Below are 14,842 nucleotides of genomic sequence, written 5' to 3'. Positions count from 1 at the left end.
AGTGCATTATGCAATTGTGAGTGACTGGAGAGATTGTCTGGGTGTGTAGACTTGGAAGGGAAAGTGCCACGGAGCAATCTGTGTGTCCGTGGTGTTCCTTCAGGAAAAAAAATACCTAGGAAGCACCGATGCAGCCTTCGGTGAGCCAATGGGATGACCGAGTCTAACTCCACTCCACTAGCTTGCTTGGGAGTTTTAACGTGAAGTGATTGCAAGTCAGGGCAGCTCAACAGAGGAAACTAGAGAGGACACCTCATTTATGCTTGGGTTGAAAAGGATAGCTCTCCACACCCAYAGCCTTGCCAAAGGTACTGGCAGAGTACATCCTCTGTAAGTATGTGCACAAAAGATGGGCTCCTTTGTTTACCACAGGCTCTTGATACAAGGAAGATTTGCATGCTTCATCTTCTCTCCTACCTCAAATACAGTTATAATCCAGCCCGGGTCACAGGTAGCTGTGAGAAGCTGGGAGAGGTGGCTAGTAGAGCCATGGAAATGTAGTTTCTGCCTTAAGCTCAAGGTAATCCTATACCACCCACATCCTGATCTTTTCTCCCCAATTATTGTTATAATTCTTCACAACTTTATCATTATACCTAACTTGGAAATCCCTCGCGTGTTATGCTACATTCTCTCTTGCTCTCCCTGTAATAATATGAAAGACATCAGGCAGGACTTACCAGTCTGTATATCCAATTCCCTCTTCTTGCTGCTCGTCTTCCAGGCTGCTCCTTGGGTTTATTCCTGAATCAGTTGTTGGAAAGTCTGCTAAGGACTCTCAGTGGCCCATGTATGCCGATCATGGGCTTCCCATGCTACTTTGCCCTCCTCCCTTATCTAACGTTTATGCTGTCCATGCTCAGAAATGTGTCATGGGGATGGGACTCTGTAGGGGTGGAGAACGGTGTGGTTTCTGCAGGAWTATGTGGCAGCCCAAACATTTACCTTTTGGGTCCTGCCTCTGTCGTTGACTAGTCATGTGGTTAGACACAAGTCACTTTATGGATTTGTGTGGCGGTTAACTTCTCGGTAGTATGGGACAGTAAAGCTCTTACCTTGCTTTAGATAATGTTTTGATTTAATTACGAAATATGAAGACCAAATTGAACTATGAAATGCTCTTGCCATTTAGAGCAGGGGGAGGAGACTAGGCCTGGGGTTTAGTGTGGGTGCCTGGCTGCGTATGTCTTACTGCAGCCAGAGGCACATCTGAACACTTTGTTCAGCAGGAGAGGCCACAGGGGAGCTCCCAATGGCACGAGGGCAGCGAGCCTGGCTGGGCAGCACCTGTCTGGCATGCAAGCGGGTCTCCCTGAGGTGCCAGGGAAAAATTACACATGAAGTAGGAGGGGGCATCATGAAGGCATGGAAGGGTAACTGGATCTTATAACATGACTGGGTAAAAAGGTGATGTTTAGGGAATGAAGGACACATGATTGTTCATCCCATACAGAAATGTTACAGAGAAGAGAGTGCAATTACGAGCACCATTATAGTGCTGGCTAACCTCTCCAGCTGGTGCTTCTATGTTTACATGAGATGCAAAGGAATTATAATTTCAACAGTGTGTGAAGAAACATGACATTTAAGCACAGATTGAACCGCACTCATATTGTACAGATGCACATGCGCACACATACACATACAAAGAATAAAAATACAATGCTTCTGTGTGCTACATGGAAGTAGGAGCTTGATGGAGATTTTCTGGGAAGTGAAGGGCAGAGTAGCTGTACTGTAGTCTCACAGCCAGAGAACTGCTTCTCCTTTTCAATAGCTGTACTTGATGGCAAGGTAGAGAACTAATGGATGCTATAAATTAATAAAACACAGAGATATATTTTATTTTGAACCAAAAGTTAAAATTTTATTTGGAATATCAATATACCAAAAAAAATAAAAATAAAAACTTCCTTTTATGTAGTGAAATAGCCATTTGAAAATGGTAAAATAAAGATATTTCTCATACTATTCTCTTCTAGTTATTGTACATGTATTTAAGTTTTTTTTTTTTTTTTTTTCCTAAAAGAAATTCTACTTGAGCTTTTTGGCTCCAAAAAGCCTAAAGCATGTAGTGGCTCTTTTGAGAAAGCAGATAAGTCAATCAGAGCTGTGTTTTTTCAGCAGACAGGCCTGTTTGAAGCTGTCCAGGACTAGACAGAAGTGAGACTTCTCAGGAAGGCCATTATTTCAGGGGAATATTGTTTTATATCCATTGGGAAAGACATTCTAACCCCACTTCCTTTATGGGGAGAAATGCAGCGTTTTATTGAGCGTTATGATGCACTGGGGAGGCCACGGGTCCCCTGAGCTGTAGAATTCTTGTGCAGATCTGACTGTATTTGTGTTTGGGCAGTTGGTTTAATTTAAGAAATCAAATCCTACTCTGTCGAGTTTGCTCCACTAGAAAAAAAGTCGGTAACAAGGCACTGATCCTGCCCTTGCCCCTCTAAGCAAAAGGTTTCTAAGCTGCATTGACTGCAATGGAGCATTTATGATTGCAGGATCAGGGACTTGTCCTTTAGTTTGATTTTAATAAAGTAAACAGAATGAAAAATGTATTGAAACAAAACAGTAGAAACACTCTGACAATTTTGAGTTGTAATTTTTGCCTTTTAGAGGGTTCATTGATGCCAGGCAGGAAAATATGACTAAGGACTAATGTCAGGGCCTTAGTGGTGCGCTGAGTGATTCATCTTTGCCATTGACTAACCACAATAGGGTTTAGGTCTTGCATCACCGGCTGGAGCTGGGCTGTAACGGCTGACCCAAAGCGCACTGAAGTCACTGGGCATCTCACCAATGATCTCACTTTCAGTAGGCACTGGACCAGGTCCTGAACTTAAGTAGTATGGGCTGCAGTCTGCTTAAATTTCTTCCTCTATCAAAGCCATTTTTATTACTTAACATAAAGTATATCTATATTTATAATTTGTATATAAACATATTATGCTTCTGTTATCCTGAAGTACAGGATAGAATGCAAATACTATACTTGACATATTATATTGCACTAATATGTTTGTATCTGGCACCTGCTTACAAAGACTTCTGTTCCACAGTCACAATAATTGGTGTCTTATACTCTTTGTTACTTAAAAACCACCCGAATAATGATCTCTGAGGTATCAYTGTTCTCAACTAAAACATTCTCCCAAGCTTTTGCTTTTAGGAGAGGAAGACGAAATACACTCAGGCCTTGAAGTTCACAAGGTGTTTAAACTGTGAATCTTCGTCTGAACAAATCCATGGCTGCCAGACCCGTGCTGTCACTTAGGGAGCAATTGCGTAATTTACTTCCTGCAAAATGCCACAGGAGKGACCCTTTCACTGAGCGTTATTCCACCAGCCACCACGTGCTGGGCACCTGGTAATATACAACCTACCTTCCCACTTTGCCTCATCTTAAAAAGGAAAATAGATGTGATGATAATTTAGTAGAGCTACTATCTGAGCTCTTGGCCTGAAAATGCTCTCTCCCGGGATAAGGAATAGATCGCCTTTGTTGTCTCTCCTGTATCTTGCATTCAATACATTATTCCTACTACTCAGTTTGGTTTCTTTGAGTGATTCCATTTGCATGCTTAGGCCCTTATCTTGTAAGTAAACACTTTTATTAGTTTACTGTGAAATTCTGGTGAGAGATCTCTTTTGGAACCAGTCAGTCTTATGTGTTATCAGTGAGCCCAGACATAAATCATTTGTGACTCTGATATAGAAAAGGTTTGTAAGCATGAGGGTTGTTGGGGTTTTTTTTCCTCACCACAGGCACAATTTAAAGAGGCTTCAGAATTACCCAAGTTTTTGATGTTTCATTAACTAGCTGAAAATATTTTCCTTAAAATGCCACTACATAGAAGTATTGTTCAGGAAGAACCAAATTCTGCTCTTAGCTGCCTAAGTGCAAATCCATACCAACCTTACCGTTTTCATTTCAGTACATTGGACTAATGCCTCAGAACACAAAACACAGACTTCAGCCCTGGCAGACCGACCATATCTTCAGTGTAACTTTCCTGACTTTAATAGTGAGTCCCCTGACAGTGTTCCCAGTGTTTGTAGTTGTTGTCAAAGGTCCCATAATATTTGATACTTTAAGTAAAGTTTGAGTTCCCAAAGATGTACGTGAATGCAACACAATTACAGCATTATTTAAAATAATTAGGAAAAAATGGTTCTGGTAGTGGACAGAAATATTTGAAAGTGTGAACTTTAGGCTCAAACTAGGGGAAATAAATAGGACCCAATTAGCTGTGTTTAAAGCTTGTGACTCATAGGCTAGAACAACTGGAATATTATAGAGTTGTCATTACATTAGGATTGACTGGCTCAGTGCTTAAATATACATGAGTGGGTTAAATATGGTGTCTAAATATTGTGCATGCATTTTTTTTTTAGGGAAAAAAAAGAAAACCAGTGTATGTTGGTTTTGGTCTTAGCCTCAATTGCTTTAATGTCAATTACCACATTTGAATCCAGTGGAAAACCTCTGAGGAAAAGCCCTATGGTATAGCAGGACAGGACCTGTGTAAACACATCTACGATATGCCATCATCTCATGAAGTAAGTGACAGTGTGACGGTCGATTTCCAGTGTGACAGTAAATGTACCCTAATTTGCCATTATCCCGAAAGTGTCTGATCTTGCTGCCCCTTCCTTACATGAATACTTGACCAAAGACTAGTCACTCCTCCAGGACTCCCACTGAGGTCAGTGACTGAGTTCCTTTTGACCACCGGGGTACATCTGTACTGCATTTTGAGGAGGTCACTCAGGCTGTTTTCAGCACTGGAGCCACTTCCCAGGCAGTAAAGGAGGGCCCTGGAGATGTGTCCTCTGAGGCGYCCAGCGCGCCCCAGCCACCTCCTCTGTGCAGCACAGGGTGTCCGCACTGGTGGTGCACATGCCACCGGCATGGCCCCAGCTTGCAGAGGAGATGGGCGCAACAGGGAGTGCACCGTGGTTGCGGTGGCTGACCAGTTGCCTCCCGAAAACAGTACAGATGCACCTTCGAGGGCTTTAGAAGAACAAGCATGTGAAATTCTTGCTCCCCTGAAGTCAGTGTCAGCATTGCCAGCATTTCCGTCCAGTATGCACAATTTTTTTTCTCTTGGTCAATTAAGCAAAATGGTGTATGAAGCATGGTGAGTGATTTGCACACCTGTTAGTGGCCCACCCTATTTTCTGCTGATGGGAAACTTAGGCTGCATGTCTTTACCTAAATGTGGTCTTGCTTCTTATTTGTAAAGTTTACTGGGCTTTTAAGTCATTAACCTTAAGCTTCAGATTAACCGCATATGTATAATACAGTTCCTTCTATTCAGACAGAAGGAGCTGGGACACACTGGCTCTATTCAAACCACAGCAAGTCCTCCACTGACTTCACGGGGTCCAAGATTTTGGCTCCAGCTTCAGCTCCACACGTGGATCACTTTCAACCCCTTTTGGCTTATTTCAGAGATCTAAGACACACAGGACTGAGAGTCTAAATGGCATGATGGTGGGCTTCTACCAACGCTGCTATTGTAATTGTACTTGACTCTAATTTTGCCTTTTCCATTCTTCATTAGTCTGCTTCTTAACCAGGGCAAAATTAAGAAGGAGGAAAAAGGCTTATTGAGCATTATAATTATCTACTACCAAGCTGTATAACAAAATGGTTTACATATTTAGGTGGTTTTGTCTAATATTCCCAAGTATACAGTAGTCCTATTAATGAATAGCATATCTTCGTTACTGAATATCACATTTTGCTATTTGTTGTGTACCATAAAATAACATCAGCACATCAATAACTTAAATAACACAAATGTAAACATATTTTCTGCTTGTTATAATTATGATTTTAGCCTACAAAGGCTTTTGGATTTGTTGTAAGACCATTCACATAATATGGAATGTAACTTTATTTGTTTTTCTTTTGTGTATAATGAGACACCGAAAGCCCTTGTCATCTCTTAACAGGATACTAAAGCAGTTCTGTTTCATGAATGACAGCACAATTAAAGCTAAAAATCATAATTAAAAAAAAAAACCCTTTGTACTGTACAATCTCATATTAAAGCAAGATAGATAATGACAATCTTTTGCATTAGCCAGGAAATGTGATTCTCTGCCACTGGGCTTTTTTTTCTTGTTGACAATTCACATAATGTGTATATGGGTGTAGTTATAGGTGTGTATATTCTATGCAGAACAGCAGTCCCTATTTTGTTGATCTAGTTCTTCTAATTGTTTAGTTAAACTATCTAACTGATACAATTTAGAATACTACATTAACACATTTAACATCAAGTTTACATACTTGCGTCTTTGAAATACTAGGAACTTTTACACATTTTATTTGGCTTTGTAAGGACTGGAATATTACAGATAATGCAGTCTACTTGTCTTTGAAAGAATATGGCTGTTACCAACTAACTCTCTAAGGTTCAGAGTGAAATAGATTTCTCCTTATATCTGTAGCTGACTTGAGAGAAGAGAGCATCTTCTCAAGTGGTCAGTCTGATGTTACAGTATAGATTCTGCAGAGATATATGTATATATATTTAATGAAGGATATTTCTCTCTGAACATTAGAGTTAAGCTGTTGCAGCAAAATTACTCCATTTAGACTAATTTTCTATACAAATCTCAAGAAAAACCTATTCCAAGTATGTTTTGTACATGACCAGAGGAGGGCACTTTAAACATCTTTGCACTGCCAGAAGGCAAATGCAGAAGCACAGTGTTACCAATGTCGCACAGTCCTGCCACGGGTTCCTACCGATGCTGATATTCCTTTGTCCTGAAGTTCACAAAAATATAAAATATGTATTGTACCACAGGGCTCTGTTCTGAAAACAGTGGATAGATATATCACTCTCTTCTCTCTAACTAGGTTTTCTTCTGATTTTCTCCGTTTAATTCAGTGTCACTGCAGGTTAATTTGAGATTAACAGATAATTTTTAAAAATCGTGTTAGGGTAGTTCTCTCCCTCTCCTTCCTGAACACTCCTCTGCTATTAGCCCCTGGTAATTTAACAAATATTGATTGATTTAACCCTCTATGACTTATCCTGCTGCAGAAATTCCTTGCCTTTAACTGAAAAATGCACTTGGAAAATGCACTCTCTGAGATATGTATTGCAACAGTGCATCTTTTCACATTAAACTCTTGTAAAAGTACTGCTCCTTTCTGCCTTCTGAAAGAGGTGATTCTGCAGTCCAGATCTGCCCACTTGGCAGAGTACATAGTGGAGAAATCAATCTGTTCGCATTTCTGTTCATGACCACAATGGAGTTCAACCACTTTCCATACAGACATTCAAGACATCCTTTTTGTTTTCATTTTGGCTAAAGGTATCAACCCTTTATGGAAAAGATTTTAATTTTGCAATCCTACTGTTATCATAGATAGAATTTTTTGTCACCTCTCTGCTTTGTTTTGTTCCAGTTTAACACTGAAAAATTATTAGAAAGGATATAGAAATGATTTTTTTTTTAAATAAAAGTCTCTCTTCCATCCCAGGGAAACACAATGCTTATTTAATATACTTTTCTTCCACAACATTATCTCTCTTCTTTTTTCTTTTTTTCTTTTTCTTTTTTTTCTTTTTCTTTTTCTCTCTTTGCTTTGCTTTGCTTTCCTTTCTAGAGCAGACAGGTAGAAGAAGGAAGTTGTCTTTCATCAGCAGTCCTTTGAGACAGAGTAGATTCAGTGAGTCCTCACCATGATAGGATCATAAACTTACTGGCTTAAACCAAGCTAACTTTCCCTAAGCTGCCAAGTTTTAGCTGCACCATACATATATATGTGTTTCCTTGTGCCATTTTCTTTTCTTATAATATTGTTTTTCTTGATGACCCTGAGCTATGGCTTCTGTCTCGTTTCTACCACTAGTCAGCCTTCCTTGTTTTTCTGGTTTTGCCAATATAGGCCTCAAAGAAAAAATGGCAGAAGAGCACAAAGTAGCTGAGGTACATGAGAGAGGACCAGATGATGTTCTGAACATGGGAATGGCACTGGCCCTGCTGCATCCACGAGAAGACCAGGTAATTAACTACACAACCGATCAACATCTGAGTGATCTGTGATAAGGTGATGAACATGGCAAACTTGCGTGAGACTCTGAAGCCAGCGGCCCGCAAGGCATAGTAAGAGTACATAACAGCATGTACTCCATAGTTCATGGTCATAAACCAGCCACCACCAGCCACCATGTCCTTGTAAGAATACCAAGAATAAAGCAACACAGTAATGTGATGGTACCAGTGCAAGAAGATGAGCTTCTGTTTCCTAAGAATAATGAATATTGTATCTCCTGTAACAAAAAAAGGGAGGGGAGGAAATCAGAAACATATTGAACAATTCCATAATTACTGAATTCTGCAATGCTTTCTTCCTTTTGCTGTCATTGGAGTATACACTATTTTGGAGCATGAAAAACAACCTCAGCTCTTGAACTCAGAGCCTGTCTGATCTGAAATCCAACTTGGCCCTTAATCTCTATACAATCATTGGTAAACGAGGTATCCACAATTTTCTGTGTGGATAGCCCCTGTATGAAAACGCCATAGGTTTAATTGGTAGCCCTTTATTATAAACATAATCTGTGAAAATCTGCAGTGAGGCAGGTGGGTGTATGTTTATTATCCCTGACTGTGAGATTGTCCATTATATATCATGACTAGAAGAGAAATGCAATTTCAATAGAGAGCAGAAAAACTAAAGAGTAAGCAGCACTGTGTCCCTTAAGTTATGATTTCCAGATTTAAGTCAGCATTTCCAAAAATGAATAACTAAATGTAGCAACTAATATTCTCATTAGAACTACAGATAAAAATGACTTGACTTCTAGAAAATGAGAATTTTCTTTTAGGGCTAATGAAGGTTATAGATCCTTAGTAACTTTGAGGTAGATGCTTGAAGTAAAATGTTGGGCCCCTAGGTTAAAAATTCAGCCAAAAAGTGTACAAATCCATACCAGTGGAGAGATGCAACCTAACAAATGAATCAAAAAGCTTTTTGTTATAGCTATCAGTGGGAAAGTGTATCATTTTGTTGCTGCAACGAGAAAGTCAAGAACCAATAAGCAATGTTATATAACTCTAGGCTGAGATTATTTCAAATGCTTAATCATTATGGCTGTTACCTTTTACTTGGGTGTCTAACTTGAGCATTTTTATTTCTTCTGCTGTTGAACAGAAGAGTGTGTACATGCTGCACGTGTATAGATTTGTAAGACTTTCATTAATGCTTGCTGACTCATACTGGAATGAACAAGAGTTAGTGAGAGCATGAACAAATTTGCCTGGCAGATTCAAATCAAATGCATACCTGCTCTGAGCCTAATTCAAAATAACAGAGTCTTTTGAGTTACTATGCAAAAAGCTATTGCATATGCAACCTATATTATTGAAAAATATGCAATTGCCAGCAACAAATGTTTTGGAAACAAATTTGGTTCATGTTGAAATGTTACATATCCTTTTCTACAAATTCATGTTACTACAGTAGAAAAGTAAATTTTATTCCTCTTTCTTGTCTTTTTCTCCCTTTTGCTTCTCATGATTGCATAGAGCATCTCAGTTAGATATAATACATACATATGTATGCTTCTTATTTTCTGCTGTTATAGACCCTGTGATTCCAAAAAGACCCCCAAGGTTTGAATCTGGGGCCTTATTTCTACATATATGTACCCCTGAAAATCCAGATCATGAACATTAATGATGGGGGGAACCAAAACTGCTTTGTATGCACTAGGCCTGCAATAAGCCATAATGCTTCTGTTTACTTCGTTAGCTGCAAGATGTTGACTCACATTTTCATAAATAATCATATGATCAATTTATTGTTGACCTGTAGTTCTAGCTGATGTTTTCCAGTTTTAACAAAACTAAATTTCAGTGGTTTTGCAGTAATTTAAGCTGCAGGAAACCAAAGGATTCTGACACAGCAAGATAACTGGTGTTCGTTTCTTTGCAGTTTTTATGTTGATGAATTGCTACCCTGTAATTTGCTGAATCAAATGCTCTGCAGAAAGCAAAAAACCTATTTTTGCAGTATACCTGCACACAGTGAATTCAGCGCTGTGGTTTGAGTAAGGGCATCTTCAGAAATGAAAGCTGAAGGACTGCTCAAACACTGCCTCCTTCTTCCCATTAAAACAATCCTTTCTTACACTAATAAGCCATGCGATGACAACACACGCAGGCTGGTCATTAAATTGGCTTGGCAAGCATATCATAAATATCCTTACGGAAAAGCTGCTGGAGAGACAGGAGTTTATAAAAATCTGTATCAACTGGAATCAAGATAGCAAAAACTAGGGATATTATGGGAAATTGTTTTTTATCTGGAGGAAGCAGAGAGCCACAGCTTTCAATGTTTAGGGAGGAAACACATTACTGTTCATAATTGTAGGCCTACACACATATTTAAGGACAAATACTTCAGAACTGAGACAGAATCTGACTTCAAGCTTCTTGCTGAAACAGCTGCTGTATCCTGCCCTTCACTTTTGTATCCAATCTGTCACAGGATGAGTGACTGCAGATAATGCTACTCATATTTGTCTATAATCACTGACAGCTTCTGAAGTGATCAGACAGGCCTAGATAATGCTAAAGGGGATGCCAACATACCCTGTGTTGTGGGACCAATATTTCTCACAAAATTTTTACGGCAAGCAAAAGGGATGTAATATTCTTTCCATGTTAGCATCATGACCATTAAGTTGACTGGTCCCTTAGGCCTGAACCCGGCACCTACAGAGCTAAAGYGTGAACTTGTATAACATGAGACCCCAGCTAACAGCAATGCTACACTCGTACCTCCTGCTACTGACAGAGGAGGGCTAACAAACAGAATAATAAAGCACATGAAGTTTGCTTGACTGGCAGGCTTAGGTATAAAAGGGATATCTATCCCTGGCAGACTGTTGCAGAATTGAAAAAAATCTCTGGAATTCAAAATACAAATTAAATTACTATTTCCTGACGGAGCCTTCTTATTAGCTTTTCCTGGGTTTCATTCTTCCCACAGGCCTTGTTCCATGGGGAATGCCAAATATCCTCAACCCATGGCCACTTACAGATGAATACAGCAAGTAGAGCTGGAGCTCTGAGAAGGAATGGCAAAGCCTTTTGCCACTTATATGATGTCTCACTATTTTGAATCAGCGGCTGATGTCCACTTGTGGTTACATGTAGCTAAAATCTGTTGCTGACAGGTAGACTATATAAATGAATTAAGAGTTTTGTGATGAGGTCCCCGATCTTCAAATATACTGCAGCTTAGCTAACTTTACATTTGAGGACTTGGACCTACATGTTTTGTTACCTGAAACTAGTACCTTCCTAGGTATGCTGACAGATACTGTACTGCTAAGAGAAAGCTCAGAAAGCTGAGCTGTAATTTCAGCTTTGAAGGTGTGTCTCAATGAGGCGCTCTTTGGAGACTTTATCTGGGCAACCTGGAGTATATTCAGTGGCCATAATACATCTGAGACTGCACTGCATGAATAGCGCTGCCAGTCGAGGGGCTTTTATCTCKGTTAAATTGATTTTAAAGATGCAGTTTAGAAACAATGACAAAGACCTAGCTATTTTCAGGACGACTGGCAGAGAGGCAATGGAGAAAGAGCATTGAGCTTGATGGCATCTTGAGAATGGTCTCTTCATTGTACTTCAGTGAGCTTCACCTCAGAGACACCGTGGCACAGTGAAGATCCTGGTCTGCTCACCTCCGTGCCGTTCCTCAGAGCTTTTGGATTAATGTCCCCCTGGGACTTGTGTCCCTCTTCTGTATATGCCTCTCCTCTGCATGAGGGAGCTAAGGAAGGGGGTATAGACCAGATTATCTTACCTGTTGACTGTTCTGCTGTGTATGATCACTGCAGTTTATTCCTGGACTGGGTTAAACTTCTTCTCACCTGAATTAAAACTGCACTAGTACAGTAAATTAATAGAGGGGCTGGGAATGATCTTATTCAACTGCTCATTGCTCTAACTTCAGCCAAGTTGGACTTAATCTCCACAGACTAAAATATATGGGGTTGGTTTTATTTGCTTAGTTTTTCTAAGACTGAAAACAGGTTTCAGCAGCACTGGTACCCTTCTTATGCTTCCCGCACAAACATTTCTGCTCTAAATATGCTACTGAGGAAAAGGGAGAGAAGGTACTCACCTAGTTCAGGTGCTTTGCTTAGCACAAATGCATATGCCCAAAATTTGCTGACAGGTCCATTGTAAAAACTCTGGTCACACACTGACTGCTTCAGGCCTTTGGTCATCAAAATGTACAGCATATAAGCACCAGTTCGAACAGCACCGAATATACTTTAAAATACAAAGAGAAAATGAAGAAAGTTCAGTAGGTACGTCACATCTGCATGTCATCGTTTCAAATCTTTATGACAAAAAAGTCATAAACGTGCTGAAGTAGTAACAGTTTGAGCCAGCCTTAAAACTGGAGTAACTCCACTGGTTTCTAGGAAGTTATTCTGAATTCATATTTGTAAATCGGACTGCAGCAGTATCCCCTGGTGAAAGTCTGGAACAGTAACATCAGTGTTTTTTATTTCGTTACTACAGGAATGATTCTTCAGTTGTCCGGAGCAGTTGGGGATATCAACTTCAGCTGAGAATAACTTGCAGAGTTTTGATGCTGATGGCTGGAAGATTACAAGAACTGAGTTAATAAAGAGTTGTCACCAGCATAATCAGGACCAATTCCCTCTTCTGAGATCCTCAGTTTTCCCTTTTCTCTCTCCGTGCTTGTAATGCCCACAAGAGCTCTGAGCAGAGAGAAACCCAGGTAGGACACACAGACTTTGGTGGGGAATTTGGTTTAGGACTGGAGTTTCAGATGGCAGTGGTTTTGGTGCATGCACTGACTTTGTTTTATCTCTTAACAAGTCATTGCTAACAGAGGAACTGACTGGCTGAGTTCAGTCGTAATAAGCACTGATTCACCCTCACCTCATCAAGGTGAGATAGAAGGCAATGGTGTTCTTATCTCTAACTGCTCTGTGCTCCTGTCCTACTCATGGGTCCTCTGTTTCCTGCTCTGTCTTGGTGTTTTTCACAAGAATCTCATAGCAGCAAGCAAACCACGACACCTAAAATGGATGTATGCAGACACATGTGGACAATGCAAGCTACCATTTATGCAAGATAAATGAAATAAGGAATAGTTCATCTAAAGCTGTAGATTCTCTAAACTTGTCCTTGCCTTGTTAAGCCTGTATCTTTTAAAAAATGTGTTTTAAAATCATCAAGGCAGCCTCAAAAGTTGAGGCCTAGGGCAGTTCTTATGGCACTTGGTCAGACTAGGTGGTTCAAGTGAGCCTGCTGAGCTTCAAAACCATTGATCAATGTTTTTACATTATTTGCATAAAGTTTTTAGATTTCCAGACCTGCAGCACTGATATACCCAATCAAACCTGACTGGTGCTAAGGAGCAATGCACTTTCCTTGCTCCTGTCCACTGGAGGCAGCTCTGTAACGGAGTGGAGTACCACGCAACTCTGGTGTTCTTTGGGCTTCACCAGGAGCGCCACATTTGGGGCTCTACAACCTTGTCACACACGGGGAGAAATGTTGACTCTTGACTCCTTCACTGTTACATTTTGATGCATGAGGTTTGATCATTCCATCAGGAAATTCATACAGCAACACTGAGCACTGTTCAGGTCTCCTAAGAATCTACTATTATTAGCTGCTGTTTGTATCGTGGTATTTGCTCATGGGCTCTATTGCCAGATGAGTCCTCATGTGCTATGTGCAAACCAAAAAGATTGTCATTCTGTGGTAGATGTTTATGGATTTAAGGAGTTTAGATGAGGCTGTTTCCCATTAGCACTGCCCAAAGCAATGCATATATTCGCAGACTTAGGCAAGACAGCAGTTTCAGTCTCTCACATATATTTTGGATTCATCCATCCCTGCAAACAAAAGAAAAACTGCAGTATTCTTAGCATCTGCACAGCCTACAGCGCATCTTTTCCACGTAGGGCTCTCCTCTCCCAGAAGTGCTCTCTCRGCATGTTTTTCTCATGTCTTTCTGGGACTGGTCCTTTTAAATTGGCAGACTGGCTGCCAAAGCCTGCAGTAGGTGTTGTGAAACTAGGTGCAATTTGCTCTGTGTCTTCTCTCTAGCATTTAACACATGCTCTCTGTTCTCAGGAGCTGCATTTCTCACTCCCAAGACGACAGGCGACTCTGACAGAGATGTGATCTGATCACTTCCCGAGGCACTGAACTCCTCAACCTGGCCAGGGCAGGCTGCTTCTTGCTCTTGTGTTTTGGGTGGTGGCAAAACTGGGTGGAGGAAGATCAAGCAGAATATCTAATGATGCACAGTCAGTAATCTAGTTCTCCCATTAGCAAATACCTCAGTGCTGACATTAAACTAGGAAAAAGAAGAAATTTTAAATCCTGAAATCAAATAGCTGCCAGCAATATGCCTTTCCTCATACAGAAACCGTATTGCTCTTTTAAAATATCATGTATTATTAAAATTTTAAAGCCAAAGAGGATTCTGTGCCATGGACACAAGCTCAGATGAGAAGAACACTGGTTTAAGCAACAGGCAGAACATTGGCTTAGCTGTAAGTGATTCAGTGTGGCAACCCATGGATTTGGTCTGGAATGATAACTGAGCTGACGAGTATTTGCCTTGTGGGGATTACAGTTTCACTTTGCTCTCCTCGAGATTATGAGGATGTAATTCTTCCTGTCTTTCTGTTTTGCTGCTACTGCAGAGCTCTCCCTGGAGTGTACACACACACACACACACACACACTTTTCTATTTATATTAGCATTTTGTAATTTTGTAGCATGGTGGCTTCTTCT

General features: G+C 40.3%; 1 protein-coding gene across 2 annotated transcripts in view; it reads right to left on the bottom strand.

Annotated features, from left to right (window-relative positions):
• Positions 1–5,645: 5,645 nt before the first annotated feature.
• The window catches only part of ELOVL6 (ELOVL fatty acid elongase 6), a 78,145-nt gene continuing 68,948 nt past the window's right edge, over positions 5,646–14,842 (bottom strand). For both annotated transcript variants that reach the window (XM_026079049.1, XM_026079050.1), the window contains exons 3-4: positions 12,173–12,324; positions 5,646–8,303 (exon numbers count right to left, since the gene is read on the bottom strand). In XM_026079049.1, coding sequence (XP_025934834.1) covers positions 7,879–8,303; positions 12,173–12,324 — 577 coding nt within the window. In that variant the 3' untranslated portion in view covers positions 5,646–7,878. The remainder of the gene's footprint in view (positions 8,304–12,172; positions 12,325–14,842) is intronic.

The sequence above is a fragment of the Apteryx rowi genome, unplaced genomic scaffold, assembly GCF_003343035.1.
Source record: "Apteryx rowi isolate R43461 unplaced genomic scaffold, aptRow1 scaffold_491, whole genome shotgun sequence".
Lineage (NCBI taxonomy): Eukaryota > Metazoa > Chordata > Aves > Apterygiformes > Apterygidae > Apteryx > Apteryx rowi.
The sequence above is the reverse complement of the archived record's forward strand: the minus strand, read 5'-3'. Positions and strand labels throughout refer to the sequence as shown.